The sequence below is a fragment of the Juglans regia genome, chromosome 7 (genome assembly GCF_001411555.2).
Source record: "Juglans regia cultivar Chandler chromosome 7, Walnut 2.0, whole genome shotgun sequence".
NCBI lineage: Eukaryota > Viridiplantae > Streptophyta > Magnoliopsida > Fagales > Juglandaceae > Juglans > Juglans regia.
This window is the reverse complement of record NC_049907.1, coordinates 8,821,485-8,843,126: the sequence shown is the minus strand read 5'-3', so window position 1 is coordinate 8,843,126 and position 21,642 is coordinate 8,821,485. Positions and strand designations below refer to the sequence as shown.

General features: G+C 37.2%; 3 protein-coding genes across 4 annotated transcripts; 1 reads left to right on the top strand and 2 right to left on the bottom strand.

The window, feature by feature from the left end:
• LOC109009167 (golgin candidate 3-like) lies at window positions 1-13,932 on the top strand. Of its 2 annotated transcripts, XM_035692068.1 has the most exons (16): window positions 1-463; window positions 2,122-2,220; window positions 2,332-2,460; window positions 6,713-6,916; window positions 7,211-7,343; window positions 7,429-7,493; window positions 7,815-7,982; window positions 8,112-8,222; window positions 8,439-8,585; window positions 10,372-10,668; window positions 10,803-10,868; window positions 11,768-11,970; window positions 12,195-12,249; window positions 12,898-13,080; window positions 13,235-13,582; window positions 13,668-13,932. In XM_035692068.1, exons 1-15 carry the CDS (start codon window positions 245-247, stop codon window positions 13,550-13,552), a joined length of 2,397 nt encoding a protein of 798 aa, XP_035547961.1. In that variant the 5' UTR covers window positions 1-244; the 3' UTR covers window positions 13,553-13,582; window positions 13,668-13,932. The 2 variants fall into 2 exon arrangements, with proteins under 2 accessions (XP_035547961.1, XP_018845097.2); XM_018989552.2 differs by lacking the exon at window positions 13,668-13,932 and having other exon boundaries at window positions 13,235-13,666.
• A 1,725-nt stretch (window positions 13,933-15,657) lies between these two features.
• LOC109009168 (reticulon-like protein B5) lies at window positions 15,658-18,209 on the bottom strand. Its single transcript, XM_018989554.2, has 5 exons — window positions 17,743-18,209; window positions 16,731-16,911; window positions 16,465-16,606; window positions 16,206-16,275; window positions 15,658-16,113 (listed from the first exon to the last, which is right to left on the bottom strand). The coding sequence occupies exons 1-5, from the start codon at window positions 17,942-17,944 to the stop codon at window positions 15,947-15,949; spliced, it is 762 nt and encodes a 253-aa protein (XP_018845099.1). The 5' UTR covers window positions 17,945-18,209; the 3' UTR covers window positions 15,658-15,946.
• A 1,265-nt stretch (window positions 18,210-19,474) lies between these two features.
• LOC109009169 lies at window positions 19,475-21,574 on the bottom strand. Its single transcript, XM_018989555.2, has one exon. The coding sequence runs from the start codon at window positions 20,900-20,902 to the stop codon at window positions 19,487-19,489; it is 1,416 nt and encodes a 471-aa protein (XP_018845100.2). The 5' UTR covers window positions 20,903-21,574; the 3' UTR covers window positions 19,475-19,486.
• Window positions 21,575-21,642: the final 68 nt, after the last annotated feature.

Sequence of the window (21,642 nt, the reverse complement as noted above, 5' to 3'; positions counted from 1 at the left end):
CCAATTTATGTCGTATGAAACGATACTCCATCCCACGCCCCTATTCTTCTCAGATCTATCAGAACTTCCTACTCTACGGAATCTGAGTCCCAAAGAAATCCTCACCGGTTCAGTTTTCTCTCGCATCGACCCCCGGATTCTCCGCTCAAACTCATACGATCTCCCACAGATTCAGCGTCACTTTCCTTAAAAACCTGCGCATAATTGTAGATTTGGTGGCTTTGTGCGTTGGGCAAACCTTTGGATGATGTGGAACTCGATTGCGAATTTGAAGGAGAGCTTGAACAAGATCGCGCTCGATGTCCACGACGATGACGATGGGGAGCTCCAGATCTATGTCTCCCGCAATAGAGTAGACGATTCTCCGGTTTCTGATCGGAGGAGTTCCCACAGTTTCGCGCATTCTAATTCGGTCTCGCGCTCTCCGGTGGCGAATGGGATCGATTCCCCGTCTAATTTCGAGGTATAGCCCTGAGCTCTTGTATAATTTTTTTTATTCTAGTAAGGAATTTGGTTTAATTTTGTAATTTAATTTTATTTTTTTTGTGACAAGGTGAACTGTAAGAAGGTTGTTTTTGTTTTGATATGTAAGCCACTTTGGTTTGGTAGGGATTAGAATGTATGCGATTGTCATTATGGGATTTGTTGGGGAATTCATTTTGGATTTTGCTTAGTATTTAAGCTAACATTTACTTATCAAAAAAGTATTTAAGCTAACATTTCACTTCCGAATTGGAGCTAGGGGATGGGCTACTCCATGAGTTTTCAGGAACAAAACAAGAGATTACCAAAATATGGAGCTATAGAAGTGCATTCAATCCTCAAAAGAGAGGATTTGATTGAGTCTCGAGGAGTCAAAAGAATTTAAGCCAAAATACCAAATGAGAATTAATCGATTTTCTTCATTCCCGAGGAAGTACATATTTTGCCCAAATCTCCAATCATAATGGTACAGAACGATAATAGGACCTTTTGGGAATGATTGGTCTGGCAGACCAGAAAGGGGAATCATGCTCATCACTCTACAGCTAATTCCCAAAAAATTTTTGACCCCATTTTTCTCTTTATATATGGATACACACATTTTCTCAAGCAAGGGTGAAGATGTTCAAGATGTTTTGGTGTTGAAGGAGCTGCGACTTTCATATGATATTATGTGTTATAACTAAACATCCAACCGTGGGTAACCCAAGTGGGTAAGGGTGAACTTGTGTGCATGAGCCCCATGTCACAGGTTTGATTCCCACTGGGATCAAATTGCGATTTAAGTGGGAGGTCATGGCGGTGGGTTGCTGTGCTAGCCTCCCCGGGGGTTTAGGTTTCATGGGTGAGTCATAAGGGCTCTGCCCTGGGGTAGTTCTCCCATCATCAAAAAAGAAAAAAATGTGTTATGACTAAACATATTCGTTTCAGATTATATGTTTATGATCAGGTGAATTCTTCTTTACTATTGTGATAAAAGTAGTAGGAAGCTGAGATGATGCTTGGTTGTCTATCAGAGTCCAATTTCCTAATCATGATGCATACCAAATAAGTGGATTGTTGTCCAGGAACTAAGTAGATGTTTTTGAAACATTCAATGAAGAAATTATAATGCCTTCCACTTGTAATATTAATGTGTATTTTGACAGTTGCTTCTAAGTGTTTAATTTTACAGTTGCATTGTGAGTGTTGAGTCTGTATATTTTGAATTTTTTATCAAGTGAGTTTTTGTGAACTTCTCAAATTTTCTTTCAGCTAATCTACGGCCCACGACGATAAAAGGGTGTTATATCATGAGACAATTTGGAGTCTCTCATGTTTGGACTTGGAAGGGTGATGTTACACGTTGTAGCCTCTGTTATAATTTGTGCGCCATCTAGATAGGCTTACACTTGCCTGCCACATCCCGATACAAATAGCTTAGTAGGAATTAGATGTGATATTATTTTATTTTTTCGATATAAGCCCTGGAGAAGGTTAAATCTTAGTTTTTATATTATTATCATATCTGCATGTTGTATGATTCATGCATACCTTGGCTTTTGTTGTGGGTATGCTGCAAAATGTAGCTGTAAAAGTGGATCAAGCATCGATTTTTCTGTTATTGATTTTGGTTAAAAGATGTTGTGCTTATTGTAGATTGAGCGGTACAAATCTGAAATCAAGAGACTTCAGGAATCTGAAGCGGAAATTAAAGCATTATCGGTTAATTATGCTGCTTTGTTGAAAGAAAAGGAGGTACTCCAATGTCAGCAAGAATCTCAATATTTATCCAATTACTAGCTACTACTGTTTTAAAGGCCTTTGACATTATAAAAAATAAAATTCCCCCCTCCTCCATGTTGGCAGGATCAGATATCTAGATTGAATAAAGAAAATGGATCTTTGAAACAAAATTTGGATGCAACCAATGCAGCTCAGAATGCATCAGGAAATGAAGGTGCCAAAGCACTCGCAAATGGCGTTAATGTTCACAAGGTAGTTGTTGAGTTGTAAGTGAAGTGTATTATGTATTTGCGTGAAACTGGTTCAAATTATGAAAATGTTGCTACTATTTTTTTTCCTAGCTTTGCATATATTAACACAGCTTAGGTTCTTGTCTAGTTCTATTATCAGGTTGCAAAATAGTAACTGGCCAAACTAAATTTACTCAAATCTCCCATTTGATTAGTTACATAACATCTCCTCCGCTTAGAAACTTGCATATCTCATTTAATTATGGTTTGTGAAACTCTACGCTACTCTTGTCACTGATTCTCATATCTTCAAAAGTTCCTACCAAAACATTGAGCCCCAAAATACCTCCCATCCAATCATGAATCACACATTTCAAGGCACTTATTTTCGAAACTTATTTAATAGCCCGTAAATTCAGCATTCTTTTCCTACAAAACCTGGAGATAATGATGGGTTTGATGTTGGGCTTATGGGAAAACATGAATGATGTGGAACATGATTGCGGCTTTGGAGGAGAATGTGAACAATGTTGTACTTGATGTGTACAATGACGGCATTAATGTCATGGGGAGCTCAACTTCTTTTGTGTCACTTGAGAGGTGCCTTTGCTCTTTGCCCATTGTAGCTGAGATGTACGTGTATAGTTGAGTCCTTGACATTATTTGGTGAATGAGTTCTTAGAAATTTTCCTATATAGCCTTTGTTAATGCCATTTTTTTAATGAGTAGCTAATGTCATTTATTATGTTATTGTTGGGAAATTAAGGAGAAAGCTTATAATCACCTATTGATTATAGACACAAGCTGAAAACATCCCATAAATTGAGTTAGTTGGGTTGGGAAGATTGTTGGTTTGTTTTAGTTTTGGTTTGGAAGAATTTTCTGAAAATCTGGAAAGCTCACAAATGGGAGATATTTCTTATTTTGGAAATTAAGGAAAGAGAACAACTTGACGAGACAGGAAAAAATAACATGATAATATGTGGAGCCAAATTAAATTAATTTCTATCCTTGGGGCCAGTCTAGATTATTATTCATTTGGTAATGAACAACTCTGCATCAAACTGAGAATTGAAGTTAAACAAACTAACCGAGCATTACCCTTTTGAAAAACCAAAATTTGGTCAAAATGGGCTGCATATCTTAGGCTGTGTGTGTATCATTAAAAACTAATTTTGGATACCAAAGGAGGGATGAGATAATATGAGATAAAGTAATCCTGCACAAGAGGTATTTTTACTGTCATTTATATAAAGGCTTACCAGGGCCAATTTTGGTTTGTCTTAGCTTTTGACTCCATCGATGAAGAGGATGATGTGGATGGAAAGAGCCTTTGATGAGAGTTAGTTTTTTCAAGTGGTGAACACTTTGGATGGTGATAAGGCCCCGGTCACGACTTGGTATGATCAGTGATTAGAGAGAGAGGAACAACTCAAGCTTTGAGGATAAGGAGAAGATGGGGGCAGACATGACCTTAAGATTTTTTTTTTTTTAAACCTTTATCACTGGATGTCTGCTCATTTTATTTTTTTATTCATGTTTTCAGGACTTCTTACTTATTTTCTCGTTTTCTTGATTGGTGCTTCTCATGTATAGGCCCTATATACTTGGGCAACACCTTGTTGTGATCGTTAATAAAGTTCAACTGTTTTTTTTAATGGAGGCACCGAGTAGAAAGTTGTTAGCTGTTGTAAACAGGGGGCCCCTTTCAGTTTTCTTGATGGGGACGAGATAAAATGAAGAGCTTGTCCTATCTCATCTCCTATTTTGTGATATACTTTGATTATTTTTGAGGCTACAAAGGATCATCTCCATTATTGCGCTATTTATTCCTAAAGTTTGAGGTTGTTTCAGAACTGAAAATTAATTTGGCCTAGTCTGAATTAGTACTAACTGGAGTGGTAGATGATATTGAGTGTTTAACATGAAGGTAGGGTCATCTTTTCCCTAGAAGTATTAGCGTCTCCCATTAAGGGCATCGTTTAAGATGAAATCCAATGATTATAGCATTTGGGAACGTCACCTAGTTGGGTGGAAGACATTATATTTATCCAAAGGCGGTGGGTTACTTTGATTAAGATCTTTCTAACTTGCTAACATATTTCTTGTGTCTTTTCACCATCTGGTGTAGCAAAACATCTAGAGAAGCTTCAAAGGAATCTTTTGTGGGGAAGAATTCACAATGAGTTCATGTTCCACCCAATCCAGTGGTCCAAGATTTGCACTCTAATTTAGTTAGGTGGTTTGGTGATTAGTATTTTTCTTTTGTATAACAAAGTTTTCGTTATAACATGGAGAGAGAAACTTTGTGATGATTGGTGTTGGAAGCCAAATATGATAGCATGTGGTGAGGATGGTGTTCAAATGAGGTCAATGGACCTTTTGTGGTTGGGGCGTGGGAAAAAAAGTAGTAGTTGGGGGGCTTATCTTGTATTGTTATGAGGTACATAATGGGTCTAAAACAAGATTTTGTACGATGTTTGGCGCGGGGACCTGCTTTTGAAGACTGTTTTCTTGAAGTTGTTTCATATATCTTGTTATGAGAAGGATTTGGTTGCAGAACATCTGCAAATCTCCGACAACATGCCATAACTTCTATCAGATCAACACATGATGGGGAGGTGGAGTTATTCTCTTCGTTCTTTAACAGGTTGCATTCCTTTAAGTGGAGAAGAGGTGGTTATGATAAAATTTATCGGATCCTTGTTAGGCCACTTATCCACACTTCTTGAATTCGAAAATATTTGAGTTTAAACCCTTCTTCAATGTGATTATCTCTTCACTTGGCTCTTCATTTCCTTGGAAGAGTACTTGGAGAAACAAGGCGCCTTCAAGGGTAGCACTTTTGGTTTGGATGACAGCTTAGGGAGATCTTAACAATGGATAACTTGAGGAAGCAGAATATTGTCATTATGGGTTAGTGTTGTATGTGTAAGCAGAATGGGGAAGCTTCAATCATCTTCTGCTACAGTGTGAGATGTCTAGTGATATTCAGAACTTTTGGGATTGAGTGGTTCATGTCATAGCAGATAGTGGAGTAGTTGGTATATATGTTGGCGGAATCCTTTTGGAAGTCACAAAAATTTAGAAGTTTGGAGGATATTCCCACTATGTTTAATGTGGTATATTTGGAAGTTACTTCCTTTCCATACTATTTAAGATTGTGAGAGGACGGTGACAAAGTTAGAAGTCATAATATTTAACTCCCTTCATTACAGCTTCCAATTTTTAGCTTTCTAGGTTTCAAGGATTTTTCTTCCTTTTGTTCTTCCTCGCTAGTTGGATTTGTCCTTTTATATACTTCATGTATACATGTGTTGCACCCCTCAGCACTTTGATAAGATTGCTCCTTTGTTCTATTGAAGGTAGAACCTTGGAGGTTACAAATGATGCCATGGTTGTGAAGAAGAGCAAAAGGTTTGGGAACCTTTATTTCCTACAGGGCAGTACAATGCCAGGTATTGTAGCTGCACGCATGTTCAGATAATATAAGACTTTGACACGTGGTTGTGTCTGGGTTAGAGTGTTATAGGATAATAGTAGTGAGAAAAATGTAAACCCTAATCTCCCATATACCGTAAAGCCTCATCCTCATAACAGGACAAAAGAACGTTTGCATTTGGCAATTTCAGAAGTGTTCTTTTAGTCTTCTCCCTTGAAATGGCCTAGTATGTGACAGTAAGGGCATTTAATTTTATTTCTCAGTTTAAAAGTCAATCAAGTTTTGCCGTTACTACATGATTTTATTCTCTTCTTTGCGATCCTTTGTTATCTCTCTTCCATCCATACTGTGTCCTGGAAGAGACTCAGACAGAATAAAAGTTATCTTGCCCTGTTGTTACAATGTGGGGTTTTGGATGTATTGGGTTTAGAGTTCAAGCAATTCTCTTATATACTCCATCCTTTTTTGTAGAATAACACTCTGATAACCCCTAGAGGTTGGCTCAAGTGGTAAAAGCCTTGGTCTTGGTGGTATGCTCCCTCCAAGGTCCAAGGGTTTGAATCCCACTGGATGCAAATAATCTCTAGGGGCCATGGGGGATTTTCCTCTTGAATTACCCGAGTTGCACTTGCGGGAAACTTCTTGCCAAGGGCCTGTGCACCATTAGAAAAGAATTTACACTCTGATCGTCTCTGCTGGAGAAAGTAGACCTGTATATTGAATCATGCAATTATTATCCCATGTGTGATTAATATATATATCTTATCAAATATATATATATATATATAAAGATTTGGTATCGGGTATTGGCTGAATTGTTGGCGACTTTCAGGGGAGTGCTGATCAATCACCCAACCGACAGCATAGAATCACAACTCAAGCAAAATCCCGTTATGCTGGAAACCAGATAGACAATGGTGTTGTCTCCAAACAGGATGGAATAAGCAATGGCAATGGAATCACACATGCTGTTCAATCTGTTGTCACTCAAAGTAAGATGGAAGCAAAACATTCAAACTTGCTTGGGAGGGAGAAGGTAATTGCACCTTTCATTCTGAATACTTGTATTTTCCTAGGAAGTTTGAGCAACTTCATTTTTATTTTATTTGCCTGGACTATTTCGTTACTTTTCATTGATTCTTTTTTTTTTAAAGCACTTTTGGCTGTATCTAGAGACTCAGGCTACAAATGCAAATGTTTTGAGGTAACGACACTTGATTTGACAAATGTATTTATGTGTTTTGGCACAATGCATTTTTTTCCCATTTTGCTGTACTCTTTTCTTTTAATGATGAATGAACTTGACAACAGATATATGAATGCCTTCTAGGAGCTTGCAGATTCGCTAGAAGAGAAAAATAGGTCCCCTGCAGCAGTGCAGGTCACTCGTGAGTTAAAACAATTGAGGATGGAACTTGAAAAAGAACGCACAAAGTTGGAAAATATTCAGTCAAAATTACAAGGTACAGTTCTTCAGTCTGAAAATCCAGAAATGGTTCTCAACAATCTTTTGTTTTGAGATGCCTGCTTTTCTTTTTGCATCCTCAGAGGAACAAAAATTGAAGGAATCTTTCCAGGGGGAGCTCAAATCACTGAAATTCGACAGAGACACAGTGAGTTTTGATATTGGGTGATGATTGGTTTAATACTTTTGGCTGACATTATTACTCATTTCTAAGGCCATAGAACCCATAATTTTTCCTATATTCAGTTGTATGAAAATATAAACTAGTTTATTGTCTGATTGTAAATGCACACATTCTCATGTTTGATTTCTACATTCTGTTTTCTTTAATTGTTTTCAAGATTTTGTATGATAATTACCGATAACAAAATTTTGTTTCTTAATTCTTTTTTGAGTTTACTTTTCTAGATGACCCATTGCTGTCCTGAGCTTTGTTTTTGGTATGACATATCCTCTTCTTTGTTAGCAGACCTCTGAGGAGATGAACAACATACGAAACGAGTTGAATGAGAAAATTTCAGAAATAAAACAACTGCAAAGGGAGCTGAAAGGACAGAAGGAGGAAGACGCTGAGGACATTGCGCAAAGTTTGAAAAGAGTAATTGCAAGCCTAGAGAAGGAAAACAATAGTCTTAAGGTTGTTAATTTCTAGATGTCCATTTGTGTTTCACTTATGAAGTGCATCATATCTTATTACTCAAAATATTTTGTACTGCTTTTTATTAAATGGTGCGCCCAAATCCACTCTAATGTCATAATTGTATAGATGGAGAAAAATGAACTCGAGGTTGCTCTGGAAATGAGCAGGAACGCTCAAACTGAGGTGCGATCAGATGCTTCCCAGCCTTTAAGTAAACATCCAACTAGTTTGAATGAGGTATAGAAATTGTTGGGGAACACCATACCTTATTTTTCTGTTGTTTGTGCTTAAGATCTCTCTCTCTCTCTCTCTCTCTCTCCTCCCCCTTCCCTGCATTCCTCTTTCTTGTAAGTGTGTGTAATGATGTTAAGTGGCATTGTTATACATCATTGTGGTATGCACTTGTATCATCTCTTGTCTCCTAAAGCAGTTATTACTTATTTTTCTTCACAGGAGGACAATTCATCTGGAAGCTTCCCTGGAAAGGAACAAATGGATCAAAGTTTGGAAAAACTGGATAAAGATTTGAAGGAAACACGCCAGGAAAGGGACAAAGCATTGCAACAATTGGCCCGTCTTAAGCAACATTTGTTAGAAAAGGTCAAGTGTCTATAACTCTTCTATTATCTCTAGCAGAACCACCTGTCAATTTGTCCATCAGTGCATGACATATATCAGTTGCAATGTGAAATTTCTGGTTTCTGCTTTAACATAATATATTAAAGCAGAAATCTAATACTTGTACTCCTATGTGTTTGGTTTGCAAGTTTGGCTCTTCTGTTACAGTTGTGACATTTTCGAAAAACATTAAATATAATAAAATTTCTATACTAAAAAACATAAATTTTTATTTATTTTTATTAAAAGAGATTACCTCAGAAATTGTATAAAACATTCTCACTTGTGGCTGAGGAATGCTGTGGTTATAGCAGCAATATACCTTTTTTTTTTTTATTTTTTTATTATCAGCAGGATGCCATGTTGTTACAAATAAAACCTATAACTGAACCCAACTAGGGTATTGGTTGAAATAACAAAGAAAAGCCTATGTCCTATAATAATATTGCTATTCAGTGTCAAGAGACACCGTCTGGAGGTGTTGGAAGGCTCTGAGCAGTAAGGAGAGAAGCAGAACAATTAGAAGCCCCAAGAGGAGCATAACCATCTACCAAACAAGTTCCTTCTCGATACACATGACTTAATCTGAAATTTAGAACCTCTCCTAAATATTACTGTTCATCCAGGTTCGGCCCGGGAACCCGGGTTTCAAAACTGGGCCGGAACCCGGACCGAGTTAGCCCGGGTCAAACCCGGATTGAAACCGGTTTTTAAAAACCGCACCCGGTTTTTTTTTCCCTAATCGAAGCCTACATGTACATGTTATGAATATTTTTTCATGAAAAAAATGTTGATGCATCATTCAAACTCTATTTATTTAATTTTTTAAATCAAAGCCTATATGTTCCTTGACCACCAATAAAAAGCCACGTGGTGAAGAGGAAAAAAAAAAAAAACATAAAATGGATGATTCATTGGACATAATATGCATTTTCCTTTTGAGTTTTTTTCCATTTAGTTGCTAGAAGGAACAAAAGAAAAGAAAAGAAAAGAAACATCAAAACATTCAAACCGAAAAAAAAAAAAACCGGGCACTGGGTGTAACCGGGTTTTTCTATGAGGGTACCGGGCCGGAACCCATAACCGGAACCCGGTTATCAGGGTTTCGGACCAGGCCTGGAAAAAACCAGATGAACAGGCCTACTCCTAAAGTAATGATGCCTTCCCAAACATTATCATGTAGAAACCATTTTACCACCAGAAGAGAATCCGACTCCACCTCCAATAACAAAATCCCCAAGTGATAACATAAACTCGGCCCATTCTTCAAAGTTGAAAGTTTTGCATGTGTCTGTGCCAACTCCAAGATAAAAAAAGAAACCAGCTGCAAAGGACCCATCACTATATCTAATCACATCACCACAATCTGCCTCTCCAGGATTGTCTCTAGAATCTCTGTCAGCTTGCAAATACCATTGGAAGGAGGCAGTGACATAAGAATATATATATTTTTTTAATCTAATAAGCTGGTTTTTTAAAGCCCCAGTTTCCTATATTGAACTGCTTTATAAAAAAAAAAAAAAAAAAAGTTTCCTATATTGAACTCACACTTGACTGGTATTATGCTCCTCTCAGAACTTGTGCACATCAAAATGTTTCTAATTTTCCTTTATAGACCACAATTTTTCATGAACTGGTTTCTTAACTCTCACTTCGTTCACTGCATCACCTTCACTTTCTATTGGTTGTGTGAGATTCTAGGTAGATCTGGCATCCTCTACATCACGATATATTATATTTTTTAAGCTTTCTTTCTCTGATAATATAGGAGTCTGAAGAGTCTGAGAAAATGGATGAGGACAGCAAAATCATTGAACAGCTACGAGAAAATAATGAATATCAAAAGGCTCAAATATTGCACTTGGAGAAAGCGCTGAAGCAGGCCATTACAAGTCAGGAGGAAATTAAGATGATCAACAACCATGAAATTCAGAAGTCAAAGGAAATTATTGATGATCTAAATAAAAAACTTGCCCACTGTTTGGCCACAATTGATGCCAAAAATGTTGAGCTTCTTAATCTACAAACTGCTCTTGGTCAGTACTATGCTGAAATTGAAGCTAAGGTAAGCACATTAATAATACTTCATGAATTTATTTCTTTTTCACACCTTATAAAGCAAGCTATTGGGACATGTCAGTAAGAGCCATGCTTTTTCTAGAATATGGTTTTTATGCCAGCTTGAATAAATGTTTATAGGAACATTTGGAAGGAGATTTGGCGCGGGCAAGGGAAGAGTCAGCTAAACTTTCTAAGCTGTTGAAAGTATGCGTCCTTCCCTTTCAATCCTACTTCTGTATTTTTCCATTTTTGAGCTAGCTGAAAGTTCATTGCACCCTCTTGATGCAACATAATAAGCTATGCTATAACTCATGCTGGTTATTTGACATTTTTTTAGGGTTCAATCAGTTGATTAGTTAAAATAACATTATTTCTTTCCTGTTTATTAGGATTCTTGGTTGGACCTAGTTTTTTTTAAAAATTAAATTATTTGAAGCTACAGTTATATTCAGTTGGGAGTGTGGGGAATTTGTATCATAAAAGCTTTTTCATTGTCATTGATTAGTAAAAGTGGTCATCGATAGTATATAAATCAGTTTCTCATCGAAATTGTTTTAATTATTTTATGAGTTGCCAGCTTCCTCTTAGAAATTTCTTTTTCGGTACTTTACTCCATTGGTCGATTGTAATTGATTTTGATGTTATGGCTTTTCCTGAATTCCTTGTATCACCAAATTAGCACGCCTAGGCGATGCTCTTGTGTATGTCACGTATACTTGGGGTCTTGCCAATTCCTACGATCAATAAAATTTTGTTTACCTACTAAAAAACTAAATAAATGGCCAGCTCCCTCAAAGTAGCCTAAAAGGACTTTGGTTCCCTTGAACAACTCAGACCACAACTCTTCGTAGTTCCCCTCTTCAAAATCTTTCCTATATTAGCCTGCAATGACATCGTTGTACTAGTCATATATTTCTTCTGTTGAATAGATGCATTTTTTTTCTGCTGCCTTGATCATTTTAATTCTCATTACTTTTTAAGGATGCCGCTTATTTGTCTTGTCGAAATGAAGCTTATCATGACTTCTATAGGCTGGGAATATTTGTCATGTCATTAAATGCCACTCTTGGCCTTAGGTTTTTTCTTTTCTGTATCATCTCTAGGATGCAGATCAACGAGCAGAGGTATTGAAGGGGGAGAAGGATGAAATCTTGGCCACAATTTCCCAATCTGAAAGAACACTAGCAGAATGGAAAAGCAGAGTAAATATGCTTGAGGAAGACAATGCAAAATTGCGGCGTGCTGTTGAGCAGAGTATGACGAGGCTTAATAGGATGTCAATTGACTCAGATTTTCTTGTTGACAGGTTAGCTGGATTTAACTTTGAATTAAAATTCATGCTCTTCAACATGGGTTATTTCTGGGTTTCCCACTGTTCTAGTTGCAATCAAAATACAAAGTAGATGTCTCAATGAGTTTCAGCAAACCTCTTTTAACTATTGGTTTTCTACCAATTGGTTGTCATTAGTAATTACCACGTTGCCTCATGTGAGGAAAACATGTAGTTTATATGACTGGTGACGTGTGCAGGCGGATTGTGATCAAGTTACTGGTGACCTACTTCCAAAGAAACCACAGCAAAGAGGTATGTATTTTTCATAATACTATTTTTGTTGCTTATGGATGCATGTTAATACTCTCTTCATCTGTGGTACATGCACCGGATTGTTCTTGCCCTATTTAGGTGGGGTATACCACTGGATGACTTGAACCTGAATGTCATCATTGACTTTGGCTGGCTTATCAAGTTTCATGGTTTCGCTCTATTGAAGAATGTTTTGTATGCATATATATGTTGGGCATCATAATAGCAAAAGAAATGAACTTATTGAAAAATAGTTTAATACAAAACTGGGGAAGGAGGGAAACCAAAGGGGAAAATAAAAGAAATACAAGGAACTACAAAAACCAGAGAATACACAAATTAGCTGAGATCCCACGCCTTCATGGGCAAATTCTTTCAAGGCCAAACTTTATTTAGGCTTGGAACCCTTTAGAGCTGAAAAAGTTCTTGACTTTGACAGTTCCCCACAACAACCAATATAGAATATGCATCGTGCATAATCCAGAGCTGATCACCAGTCTTATGGACTGTTTTCGCAGGGAATGTAAATGCGTACAGATCTTCCATCCCGATTGAAGTAGTTGTCCTGTTGACACTTTCAACTAACTAGGCTTGTCAAAAAATTAATTCATCTAGCTAGCTCAGGTTGTTTAATATATATTTGGGCAGGTTCTGGATCTTATGGTTCGTATGTTGGGGTTCTCTGATGAAGACAAACAGAGGATAGGTGGCGCTCAACAAGGTGCAGGCAAAGGTGTTGTACGTGGAGTGCTAGGGCTACCTGGCCGCCTAGTTGGTGGCATCTTGGGAGGGGGTTCAGCAGAATCCGCAAGCACAGCATCTGACAACCAGGTAATATTTTTATCCAGAGATTAATTATCTGGTGTTCACATAAATGCATCTTTTGCCTGGTCATAGATAGTATTTGGGTGTTTTTTGTATTGCTTTTTTTTTCCCCTCCACTGTTTCCATGTGGTGCATTAAATAGCATCCTCTTCTCTACCAGTCCTTTGCAGATCTATGGGTCGATTTTCTTCTCAAGGAAACCGAAGAAAGAGAGAAAAGGGAATTGGCCGATAATGCCAACAGATCTAATAAGGTAGATTCACATGGAAGAGGTTCAAATGCTGCAATTGTTGGTCCACCTGTGGCCGACCAAACACCAAACACTTCTATTACAGCATCGAGTTTCTCAAGACTAAACTTCTCGCCGAGCCAGAATTCTAGCCCCTTACCCTCTCGAGGAAATCTCGAATCCGAGTTCTCAACAGTTCCTCTCACATCGTCGGATCCACCGAACTCAAGACTGCTACCAAAATACTGAAAATGTTTTGGATTATGTAATTAATCAAAGGTATAGCTTACAATTTGTCGATGTTATCTTTTTCAATTAATTCTTTTACATTGAAATAAAAGTTTCTTCGTTTGGCTGCGTGTAGTATTCGTTTTCTTGGATCAATTCAAGAGCTTTCAACTTGCGAGATTGACCAGCCAGGGGGGCCCCAAAAGAGGGAAAACCCTTTTCTTGCTCCCGTAATTATCTTTTTATTTTCAGAAATCGTATTCATGCATGCGCATATCTTATTGCAACCCGTTTATCTTCGCCTCTCTCTTATTGTTTTTCTTAATTTAGTTGCTTGGATAATCATCTGAAAAGTAAAGTAAAAATTCAAACCGTTGGCGGCCGATGATCACCGTCCATTCTTTAGTCCATTGGCAGTTCTTTTCGTCATGATAACTCGTGCTCCAACTTTTTGACTTTTTGCATCGACGCGAGAACTGCATGCATTATTCTTTTGGTAGAGTGGAATTTTGTGAGAGACATATAATACGTTGGAGTTCGGGTTTTTTATTTGATTTTTTATTATAAAGTGTTATCTTACTTTGCCATAGGATTTAGAAGGTGAGAAAGTGAATCTTCCCAACAGCCATTTCAAAACAAATGCAACCACATCCCTCCGGCCATGGGTTTACAATCTGTTTAATTTAAGTTTCTGGACATAATATTGGGATCCCAAAAATAGATGATAGATGATATATTTGATCAGATGGTCAATCTTTACAAAACCATTATTGAATGAATAGACTTCTTCTATGCTATTATAGATCTATGATTTCAATAGTTCAACAATCATTTTATATAAGTAAATGCATTTATAATTAATGAAGATTTTCACGTTCTCATTTTATTTTCCAAAAAGAAGGAAAAAAATAAAAAATAAAAGCATCAGTTTAGGTCATTCAAACTTTTACCTTCAAATATGATTATTTAAACAATTGAAAATTTCTAACTTGCTTTCTTTTTTGTGCTTAAATAATAATAATAATAATTTAGGATCCCATTTTCTACTTTTAGGTATATAAAAACTCGTAGTTGGTGGTGCTATTATAACAATTTAAACGATGCTTTCGTATTATAACCAAGTATTGGCTCCTTCACTAGTAATGCTTCGTTATACCGGCCATGATTTTTTTTTTTTCCGTTTTTGGTAACCAACCATCTTGGTTCCTTTTATTGATTCCATAATTTATAAGAATTTTTATGTTCAAGCTTTTTTTTATGAATAATTCTTCTCATCAGCTATTGTTCATTACCACTCTATGAAAAACACTCTACATACTATTAAAAAAAAAAAAAATACCAAGTATAGGAGTGAATAGTGACTGATATATAGCATTTCCTGTAAGGGAGAGTTTTCAAATATTATAATTGGGGTTTTTAAAAGAAATTAAACTATTACTGCCCTCAAATTTTTAACACCACTGCATGCTCAAAAACTTGTGGGTTATGCACTTTTGCTTTAATTTCATGTTGGAAGTAGAGTTAGCAGCAGGATGCAAGTATTAGTGGATTGTGTTGCTGTGTAATGTCACAAAAGAAGTACTGCAACAGTCAATATAGGCTGTTTTATTCTTCAGATTTTATCAGCAAGAGAAGGTATTCCTTACTTGGTTGTAGTCGATGTGGTTGTGCGAAAGACAACGCTCATGCATAGATACTTTAGTTTTATACATGAGGTTCATGCATATGTGAGGCGTAAAAACAGATGTCTTCTTTTATAGTTGTAATGTGAAGTATTTGCATACATTTCCAAGGATAGAGACATCCAGGGAACTTAATCAAGACTAATGCCATACAGGCATGGCCTTTAAAAAACAGTAAAACCCACCCAAGATAGTACGTCCTATTTCTTTTCCCAGAGAAGTTGTACAAAACATTTTCCCTTAATTAATGGGTCTATAAAATAAAAATAGACTGTGAATTGCCTAAAAATATGACTGGTAGAATCAAGCCCCATCCACACTGGAGGTTTACCTGGTCGTTAACTCTAGGGTCCCATGGGATTAGTCGAGGTGCAAGCAAGCTGGCCCGGACACCCATGGTTATAAAAATAAAAAATAAAAAAAAGAATCAAGCCCCATCCACACTAGTAAAACCCACAGTGAAAGAAGGCTTCCAATATACTAATAAAAGTTGTTCACAAAAACACCTATAGTGAGGTGCCATTAGAATGTCACCGAAAAAGTAAAAAAGCAAATTTCACACCTAAAACTTGCAACTAAGTTCACATACCAAATCCACCAAATGGGAACTGAGAACACTAATAAACAACTTTTGGGAGGCTCTAGAAAATATAAAAAAGTGCGAGCACAATCACAACCTACAAAACCCATTGCCTAGATGGGTTGTCCAACGATAAAAAACGCCTTACCTACTCTATGCCAACTTTCCTTTCAATGGACCTTTTGGAATCTTGCTCAATACCTTAGCATCAAACACTGCATACTGCTTTTTAATCTCGATTGTTGCCTTCTCTGCAAATGGATCGACCTTGTCCTCGTGCTTCTCATACAGAACAGGCACGGTGTGCAGCAAAACAAAAGCTGTTTCCAAATCAATATTCTCCAAATTCAGTACACAATATAAAAACTATGTTCAATAGCATATGCATAAACATAAGTTTTGTGGATATTACATATGTAGAACAAGGTCAAGAAATTGCACCAACTCCCCACAATTGAAATAACCCATAAGCCAGCAATGACCTGACATGGAAAGCACAATTTCGTTAGAAACCATACAACAGAAATTAACCAAAAACAATATACTTGCTAAACCAACAAGCGCACCAAGTTAAAAGATCACGACAGGCTAATCCACTAAAGACTTGAAGTCTTTTCTAAACTACAAGGTGAACTTTTTTTTTTTTCCAAAGAAACATAGACAATGCGTACAATGAGAAACTTCTTCAAATCTCTTCCAGTCACAATATCACGCAAGACTGCAAAAGTGTGGTTAATTTCAATTCTCAGGGCTGCGGCAACTTGCAAGAATGGCTCCTCAGGAAGATGAACTTCTGGGATGCGGGGTGGAGTCCTACAGATAGACATCTTAGGCAATAAATTAAATAGAACTATAGATGAAAATCACAGCCTAGATACCTAAGAACAGAACTTTATATAGATTAAGGGCTCATAATGTGAAGAATCATAAGGCCTACTTCTTGATAAAGGTATAGGCATTGGACCACAGGAACAGGATTGCAAGAGCTAGAATCAGAATATGACACACAAGAGTAAGCAGGTGATATTCAAGCAATTCAAAGAAAACCCAGATTGCAGTGGCTCCACCAAGAACACCGCCTGAAATCTTCTTGTTCCTCCATAAGAACACATCAGCAGCTGCACCAAATCATCAAAGAAGTGAGGGGAAGGTACACAATTTAAAGACATAACCTGTCCCTGATACCATTTGTTATGAACCCACTAGGTAGAACTCACCATTAAAAACTAGCTTACAAGGGAAGGGTGCGGGCTTATAAACCATCAACCAATCCCTTATTTAGTCGATGTGGGATCGTAACAATTGTTTCACTTCAGAATTGCAATGTTCCGGGAAACATTAAAAGTCACCAGGGAAATATTAATCGTCTCAACAAGTTCAGAAATTTGGTTAAACGCTCATTCAGCTAACTTTCTGACCTATAATCGGATTTTTAAGATTTGATGTGAATATCGATAGCAACAAAAAAAAAAAGGATTTAACGTGAATTTTAGGATCACTTTCTGATGGGTTCTCAAGAAACATATTTCAAATCCAATTTTTGCATAACAATTTCGACGTTTCACCAGCAAGCAAACCGGGCTTATAAGCTTTATGAGAGATTTAAAAACACAATTCGCCAAATTAGCTCAATGCCGATATGGATCATTGAGCAAAATTTGACAAAGAACAAAACCAAGCTTATGTTCCTAAAAGTCCAAACGCATAGGTTTCCTCTCATTTCAAAAGTACTCCCATCACTTTCGAAGAAAAGCAGAAATCGGACTAAGCACTCTTTTGGCACTCATATCGGATCAAGCCTCGTTGCTTCAAAAAGGATTAATATTTCCAAGAAAAAAAAAATAACAAAAGATAATTTAAAAACACGGCCAGGTAATGCCTACTCAATCTGATAACATATCCCATATCATATCAAGATGTAATCTAAAGGAGGGAGACTATGATCGTACGCTTTCCTCCGCCGAAAACCTGGTGAACCGGTTTCTCCCTCCCGAAAAGACGGAAAACCTTGGCTTTCGCCGACGAGGATGGCGAGACCGTTTTCTCGTCATCCGAATCCGATGAAGACGAGTCGTGCGCGTGAATCTTCTCGCTTATCTTCTCCGTCACCGACTCGACCGTCGAACCGGCACTCTCAGACTGATCCGCCATTCTTTCCGAACACCAAAGCTCCAAATCCGACAGCAAAAGAAGATAATCAAAAAACCACAAACAAATTGAAATGAAAAATAGGATTCGTATGAGAAATCTGAGTGAGATTTTTATAAAAGGCGAGTGATGAGGTGAGATCGTGACTGTTTGGGTGGTAATCACAAATCACGCCGAGCCCGAGCCTGAGGTTTGGGAAACGAGCCTAGTGCTTCGGAGAATTTGTGACCGCAAACATTGACGGCGTTGGATTATATACGGTCGAGATGCGAAGACGTTAGATTTGACGGCGCATTTTTGTATCGTATCCTTTTACTTTATGCCAATACAGTACATGCCGTGGTGGACGGTGGATGTTACGGAAAGCCACCGGAGTGAGTGACACGTGGCTGAATATGAGTGGAGAGATGGTGGAAAATGGAAATGGACGGCTGATTTCCCTTTTGAAGGGTCGGTGGGGTTAAATCAGGGTGGGTTCCACGTGAGTGGCCTATGGCTACTCTCCAAATCGTCCCAAATTCTTTTTAAGAAATTATTCAAAATTAGATTCTCTCTACTTGATTCGTGTGCCTTCTTTTTTTGACTTTACATGTATTTAATTTGCATTAAAAATAAGATAATAGATGTTATATTATGGTAAATTTATGAAATGAAATAAATATTTATTTAAAAGAATCTCCATCCATGTAAAATTTACAAACTCTCACTTGATTTTTCCTTTTTATTTTTATTTTTATTTTATTTTAAACAAAATAATAAAAAAATTAAAAATGTATAGGAGGTGAATCCCAAAATATGATACACAAATGTATGAAGGGAAGATAGGTATGAGAGAGAGAGAGAGAGAGAGAGAGAGCATAGATTTGCTTCTTCAAGTGTCACCCATCATTATATATGACTTGTAATTGAACAGTTGATTTATCTTTTCCTAAAATCTTTTCTACTTGTATAATCTATCCTATCATTTTAACCAAAAAGTATCTTACTTCATTGGATGCTCATTCATAAAGTATGTTTTCACTAATAATGGACTATATTGACTCAAAGCTTTTGACACTAATGCAAAATCAATGATTGAGTGGTTGCTACTTAGTTTAATAATTAAGTACATGATATATAGTTTGCAAGTGAACTTCTAAAATTAGATTTCCATCATGTGTATGGTAAGTCCTCCATACAAACTTGCAAATATAATTTTTCATAGACACTTTGAAGGAAATACCAAAATTATTAGACCAGATTCACAATATCTTCCAATTGTTTCAATTTGTTGAAACAACTTTGAGATTTTGTGTTTGAGTAGTGAGGTATTTTGAGGTATTCTGAGATTAGTAGTAAAAAAATAATAATAGAATATTAAATAGTAGTAAAAGTAAGTAAAAAATAATAATAAAATAATCAATAATATTGAGGTATTCTCAGAATACCTGATAATACCTTAGATGCTTACTCTTGACAAATATTCAAGCATCAACATTATGGCAACTATACTAAATCAGAGAAGTAGAATTATCATGAGCATGAATGGATGCAACACTCTTATGATTATCTGAAAGGTCGAGGTGGCTTCTCTAATACAGCTGAAAAGAATACCTCTCTATCATCTCTATCCAGCTTTGGAACCACAACCCATTTATGCTTTTTATACCTTAACATCTTGAAGGCTTCTAAATAATCATCCAGATCCTCTTTCAAACAGAAAAAGCTATCAATCCACAACAAACCCCCAGGCCTTATAACTCTATCCCAATCATACAATACAAAGTCCAGAAGCACAAAATCAATCCAGCCATCAAGAAATCTTGTCGTGTGAATCATATCGAGAGTGTTATCGAAGAAGGGGAGCCTTTGATTTATTGTCAAGTAGAGAGGAACAAGTCCTCGAAGAGCTATCATTTCATTGAAGGGTGCCCCCAGATTGATAGCTGCTGAGACTATTGTGACATTGAACTCCCTCATCCTTGCAGCAAAAGTCCCAGTTCCAACACTGAAATCCAATCCAATTCTTATCTCTCCAGGCTTAATTCCTAGCACTTCAGGTATAAGGAAATCTGCAGTTAGATTTGAGTTCGGCTGCAAGTTTACCTGTTCAATCCATCTGGGAATTTCGTGATGCGAAAGGTTGAAACAATCTGCACATTTGAAGAATCCCTTTCGAGTGGAATTGCTGGCCAGGCAAGTGAAGTTCTTGCATCGGTATTGACTCCATCGGATATTTCTATTGTCCGGGAGCTTCCACAAGGACTCGTTGATGGGAAATGGCCTGCTATATAGCTTTGGGGCTCTTGAGAAGCATCTCCTCCTTGGTAACGGATCACAGCCATGAATCATCAGCTTTTGAGCTAGTTTCCAATCATCATTGCAGATTTCACCAATATCGTAATCCATATACTCCTCAAGCTCTTTCTTCACAGCAAAACAAGCATGGCCGATGCTAGTGAAAGTTCCATTTGCTCCCATGAAGTTCTGTTTACCTAGTCTGTTGGGCTTCATTGTTACATACTTACGCATCTCTTCAATGAAGAAATAATCTGCAGGTTCATTGGATAGAGTATGAAGACTACTCCTTTCACTGTCATGCTGATAAGGATCTTCACTGGATGGTAAAGACGCATGTGTCGACTCGATGAGCGCAAGGATATCCGCAAGAAACGCACTGTATCTCGATAGAGATGCTGATGAGGATGAGTTGGTTGGCATATCTCTCATTGTGCTCATCTCTAGTTGGATTTTCTGAATTACTGTTTGGATAGTAATTCTTACTTCACTTCCAGTTCCATTTCGGCTCTCGGGCTTCATGTGGTTGCAGAAAGTATCTGTAGGAAAAAGAGATCTGACAGAGTAGAATTTGGATAAGGTGACAATGGACATGAGAATAGCTAAGATAACCAACAAAAGGATTGGCCTGTGAAGCCGCCCTCTCCATGCTTTTAACTTCATAAAATTGTTTGGTTTTGGCATCTCTGTACTTTAAAAACTGGACTTTGAAATTTCCCAGAGTTCTTTTCAGCAGAAGGAACAGCGACAACAGCATTTACAGAAACTGAAATGATCTTTACAGCAATACATCAGTAATCCTTGAAAGCGATAAAAAACAGAATTTGGACTGTGAGAAAAAGTAAAAGAGCAAAATGGTTTGAACGATATACCTGGGATTCTAAGCTGAAAACTTTGCCAGGAAAAGAGGAGGGAGGGGGAGGATTGACCTTTGATCTTAACTGAAGTTATAAACTTATACCATGTAGTTTAAGTGTTGCTGAAGAAATGGGTATTGAGATCAGAGTCTACAGATTTTATTTTTTTATTATTTTGGTTTTCTTCTCGGTAGGATTATCCAAGCAGTTCGAGTTGTTAATTTGAATTACTTTCCCTTAGAACTTCGTATTGCTTCAAGATAACTGGTCAACCCTTCAATATTCTTCTATTCTTTTTTCTTTTTCATTTTTTTTTTCTCGGGGTAGGTACTTTGTCTTTTACTCAAACTGCACATTGTCCCTCAATTTATGTTAAACAGACCATCAGAGTACAACAGTTCTGGGCCTTCTGGCATGATACAAATCTAGAGGCCCCATCATGATCTTGTGGGAGCAAGCACTAGTGAGGAACTGCATCCCGTTGTACTACTAAACTTACAGAACTGTTCCATCCAACACCTCCCTGTCTTAGGTTCTCCGTTAAACTTACAGAAAGACTGAATATGA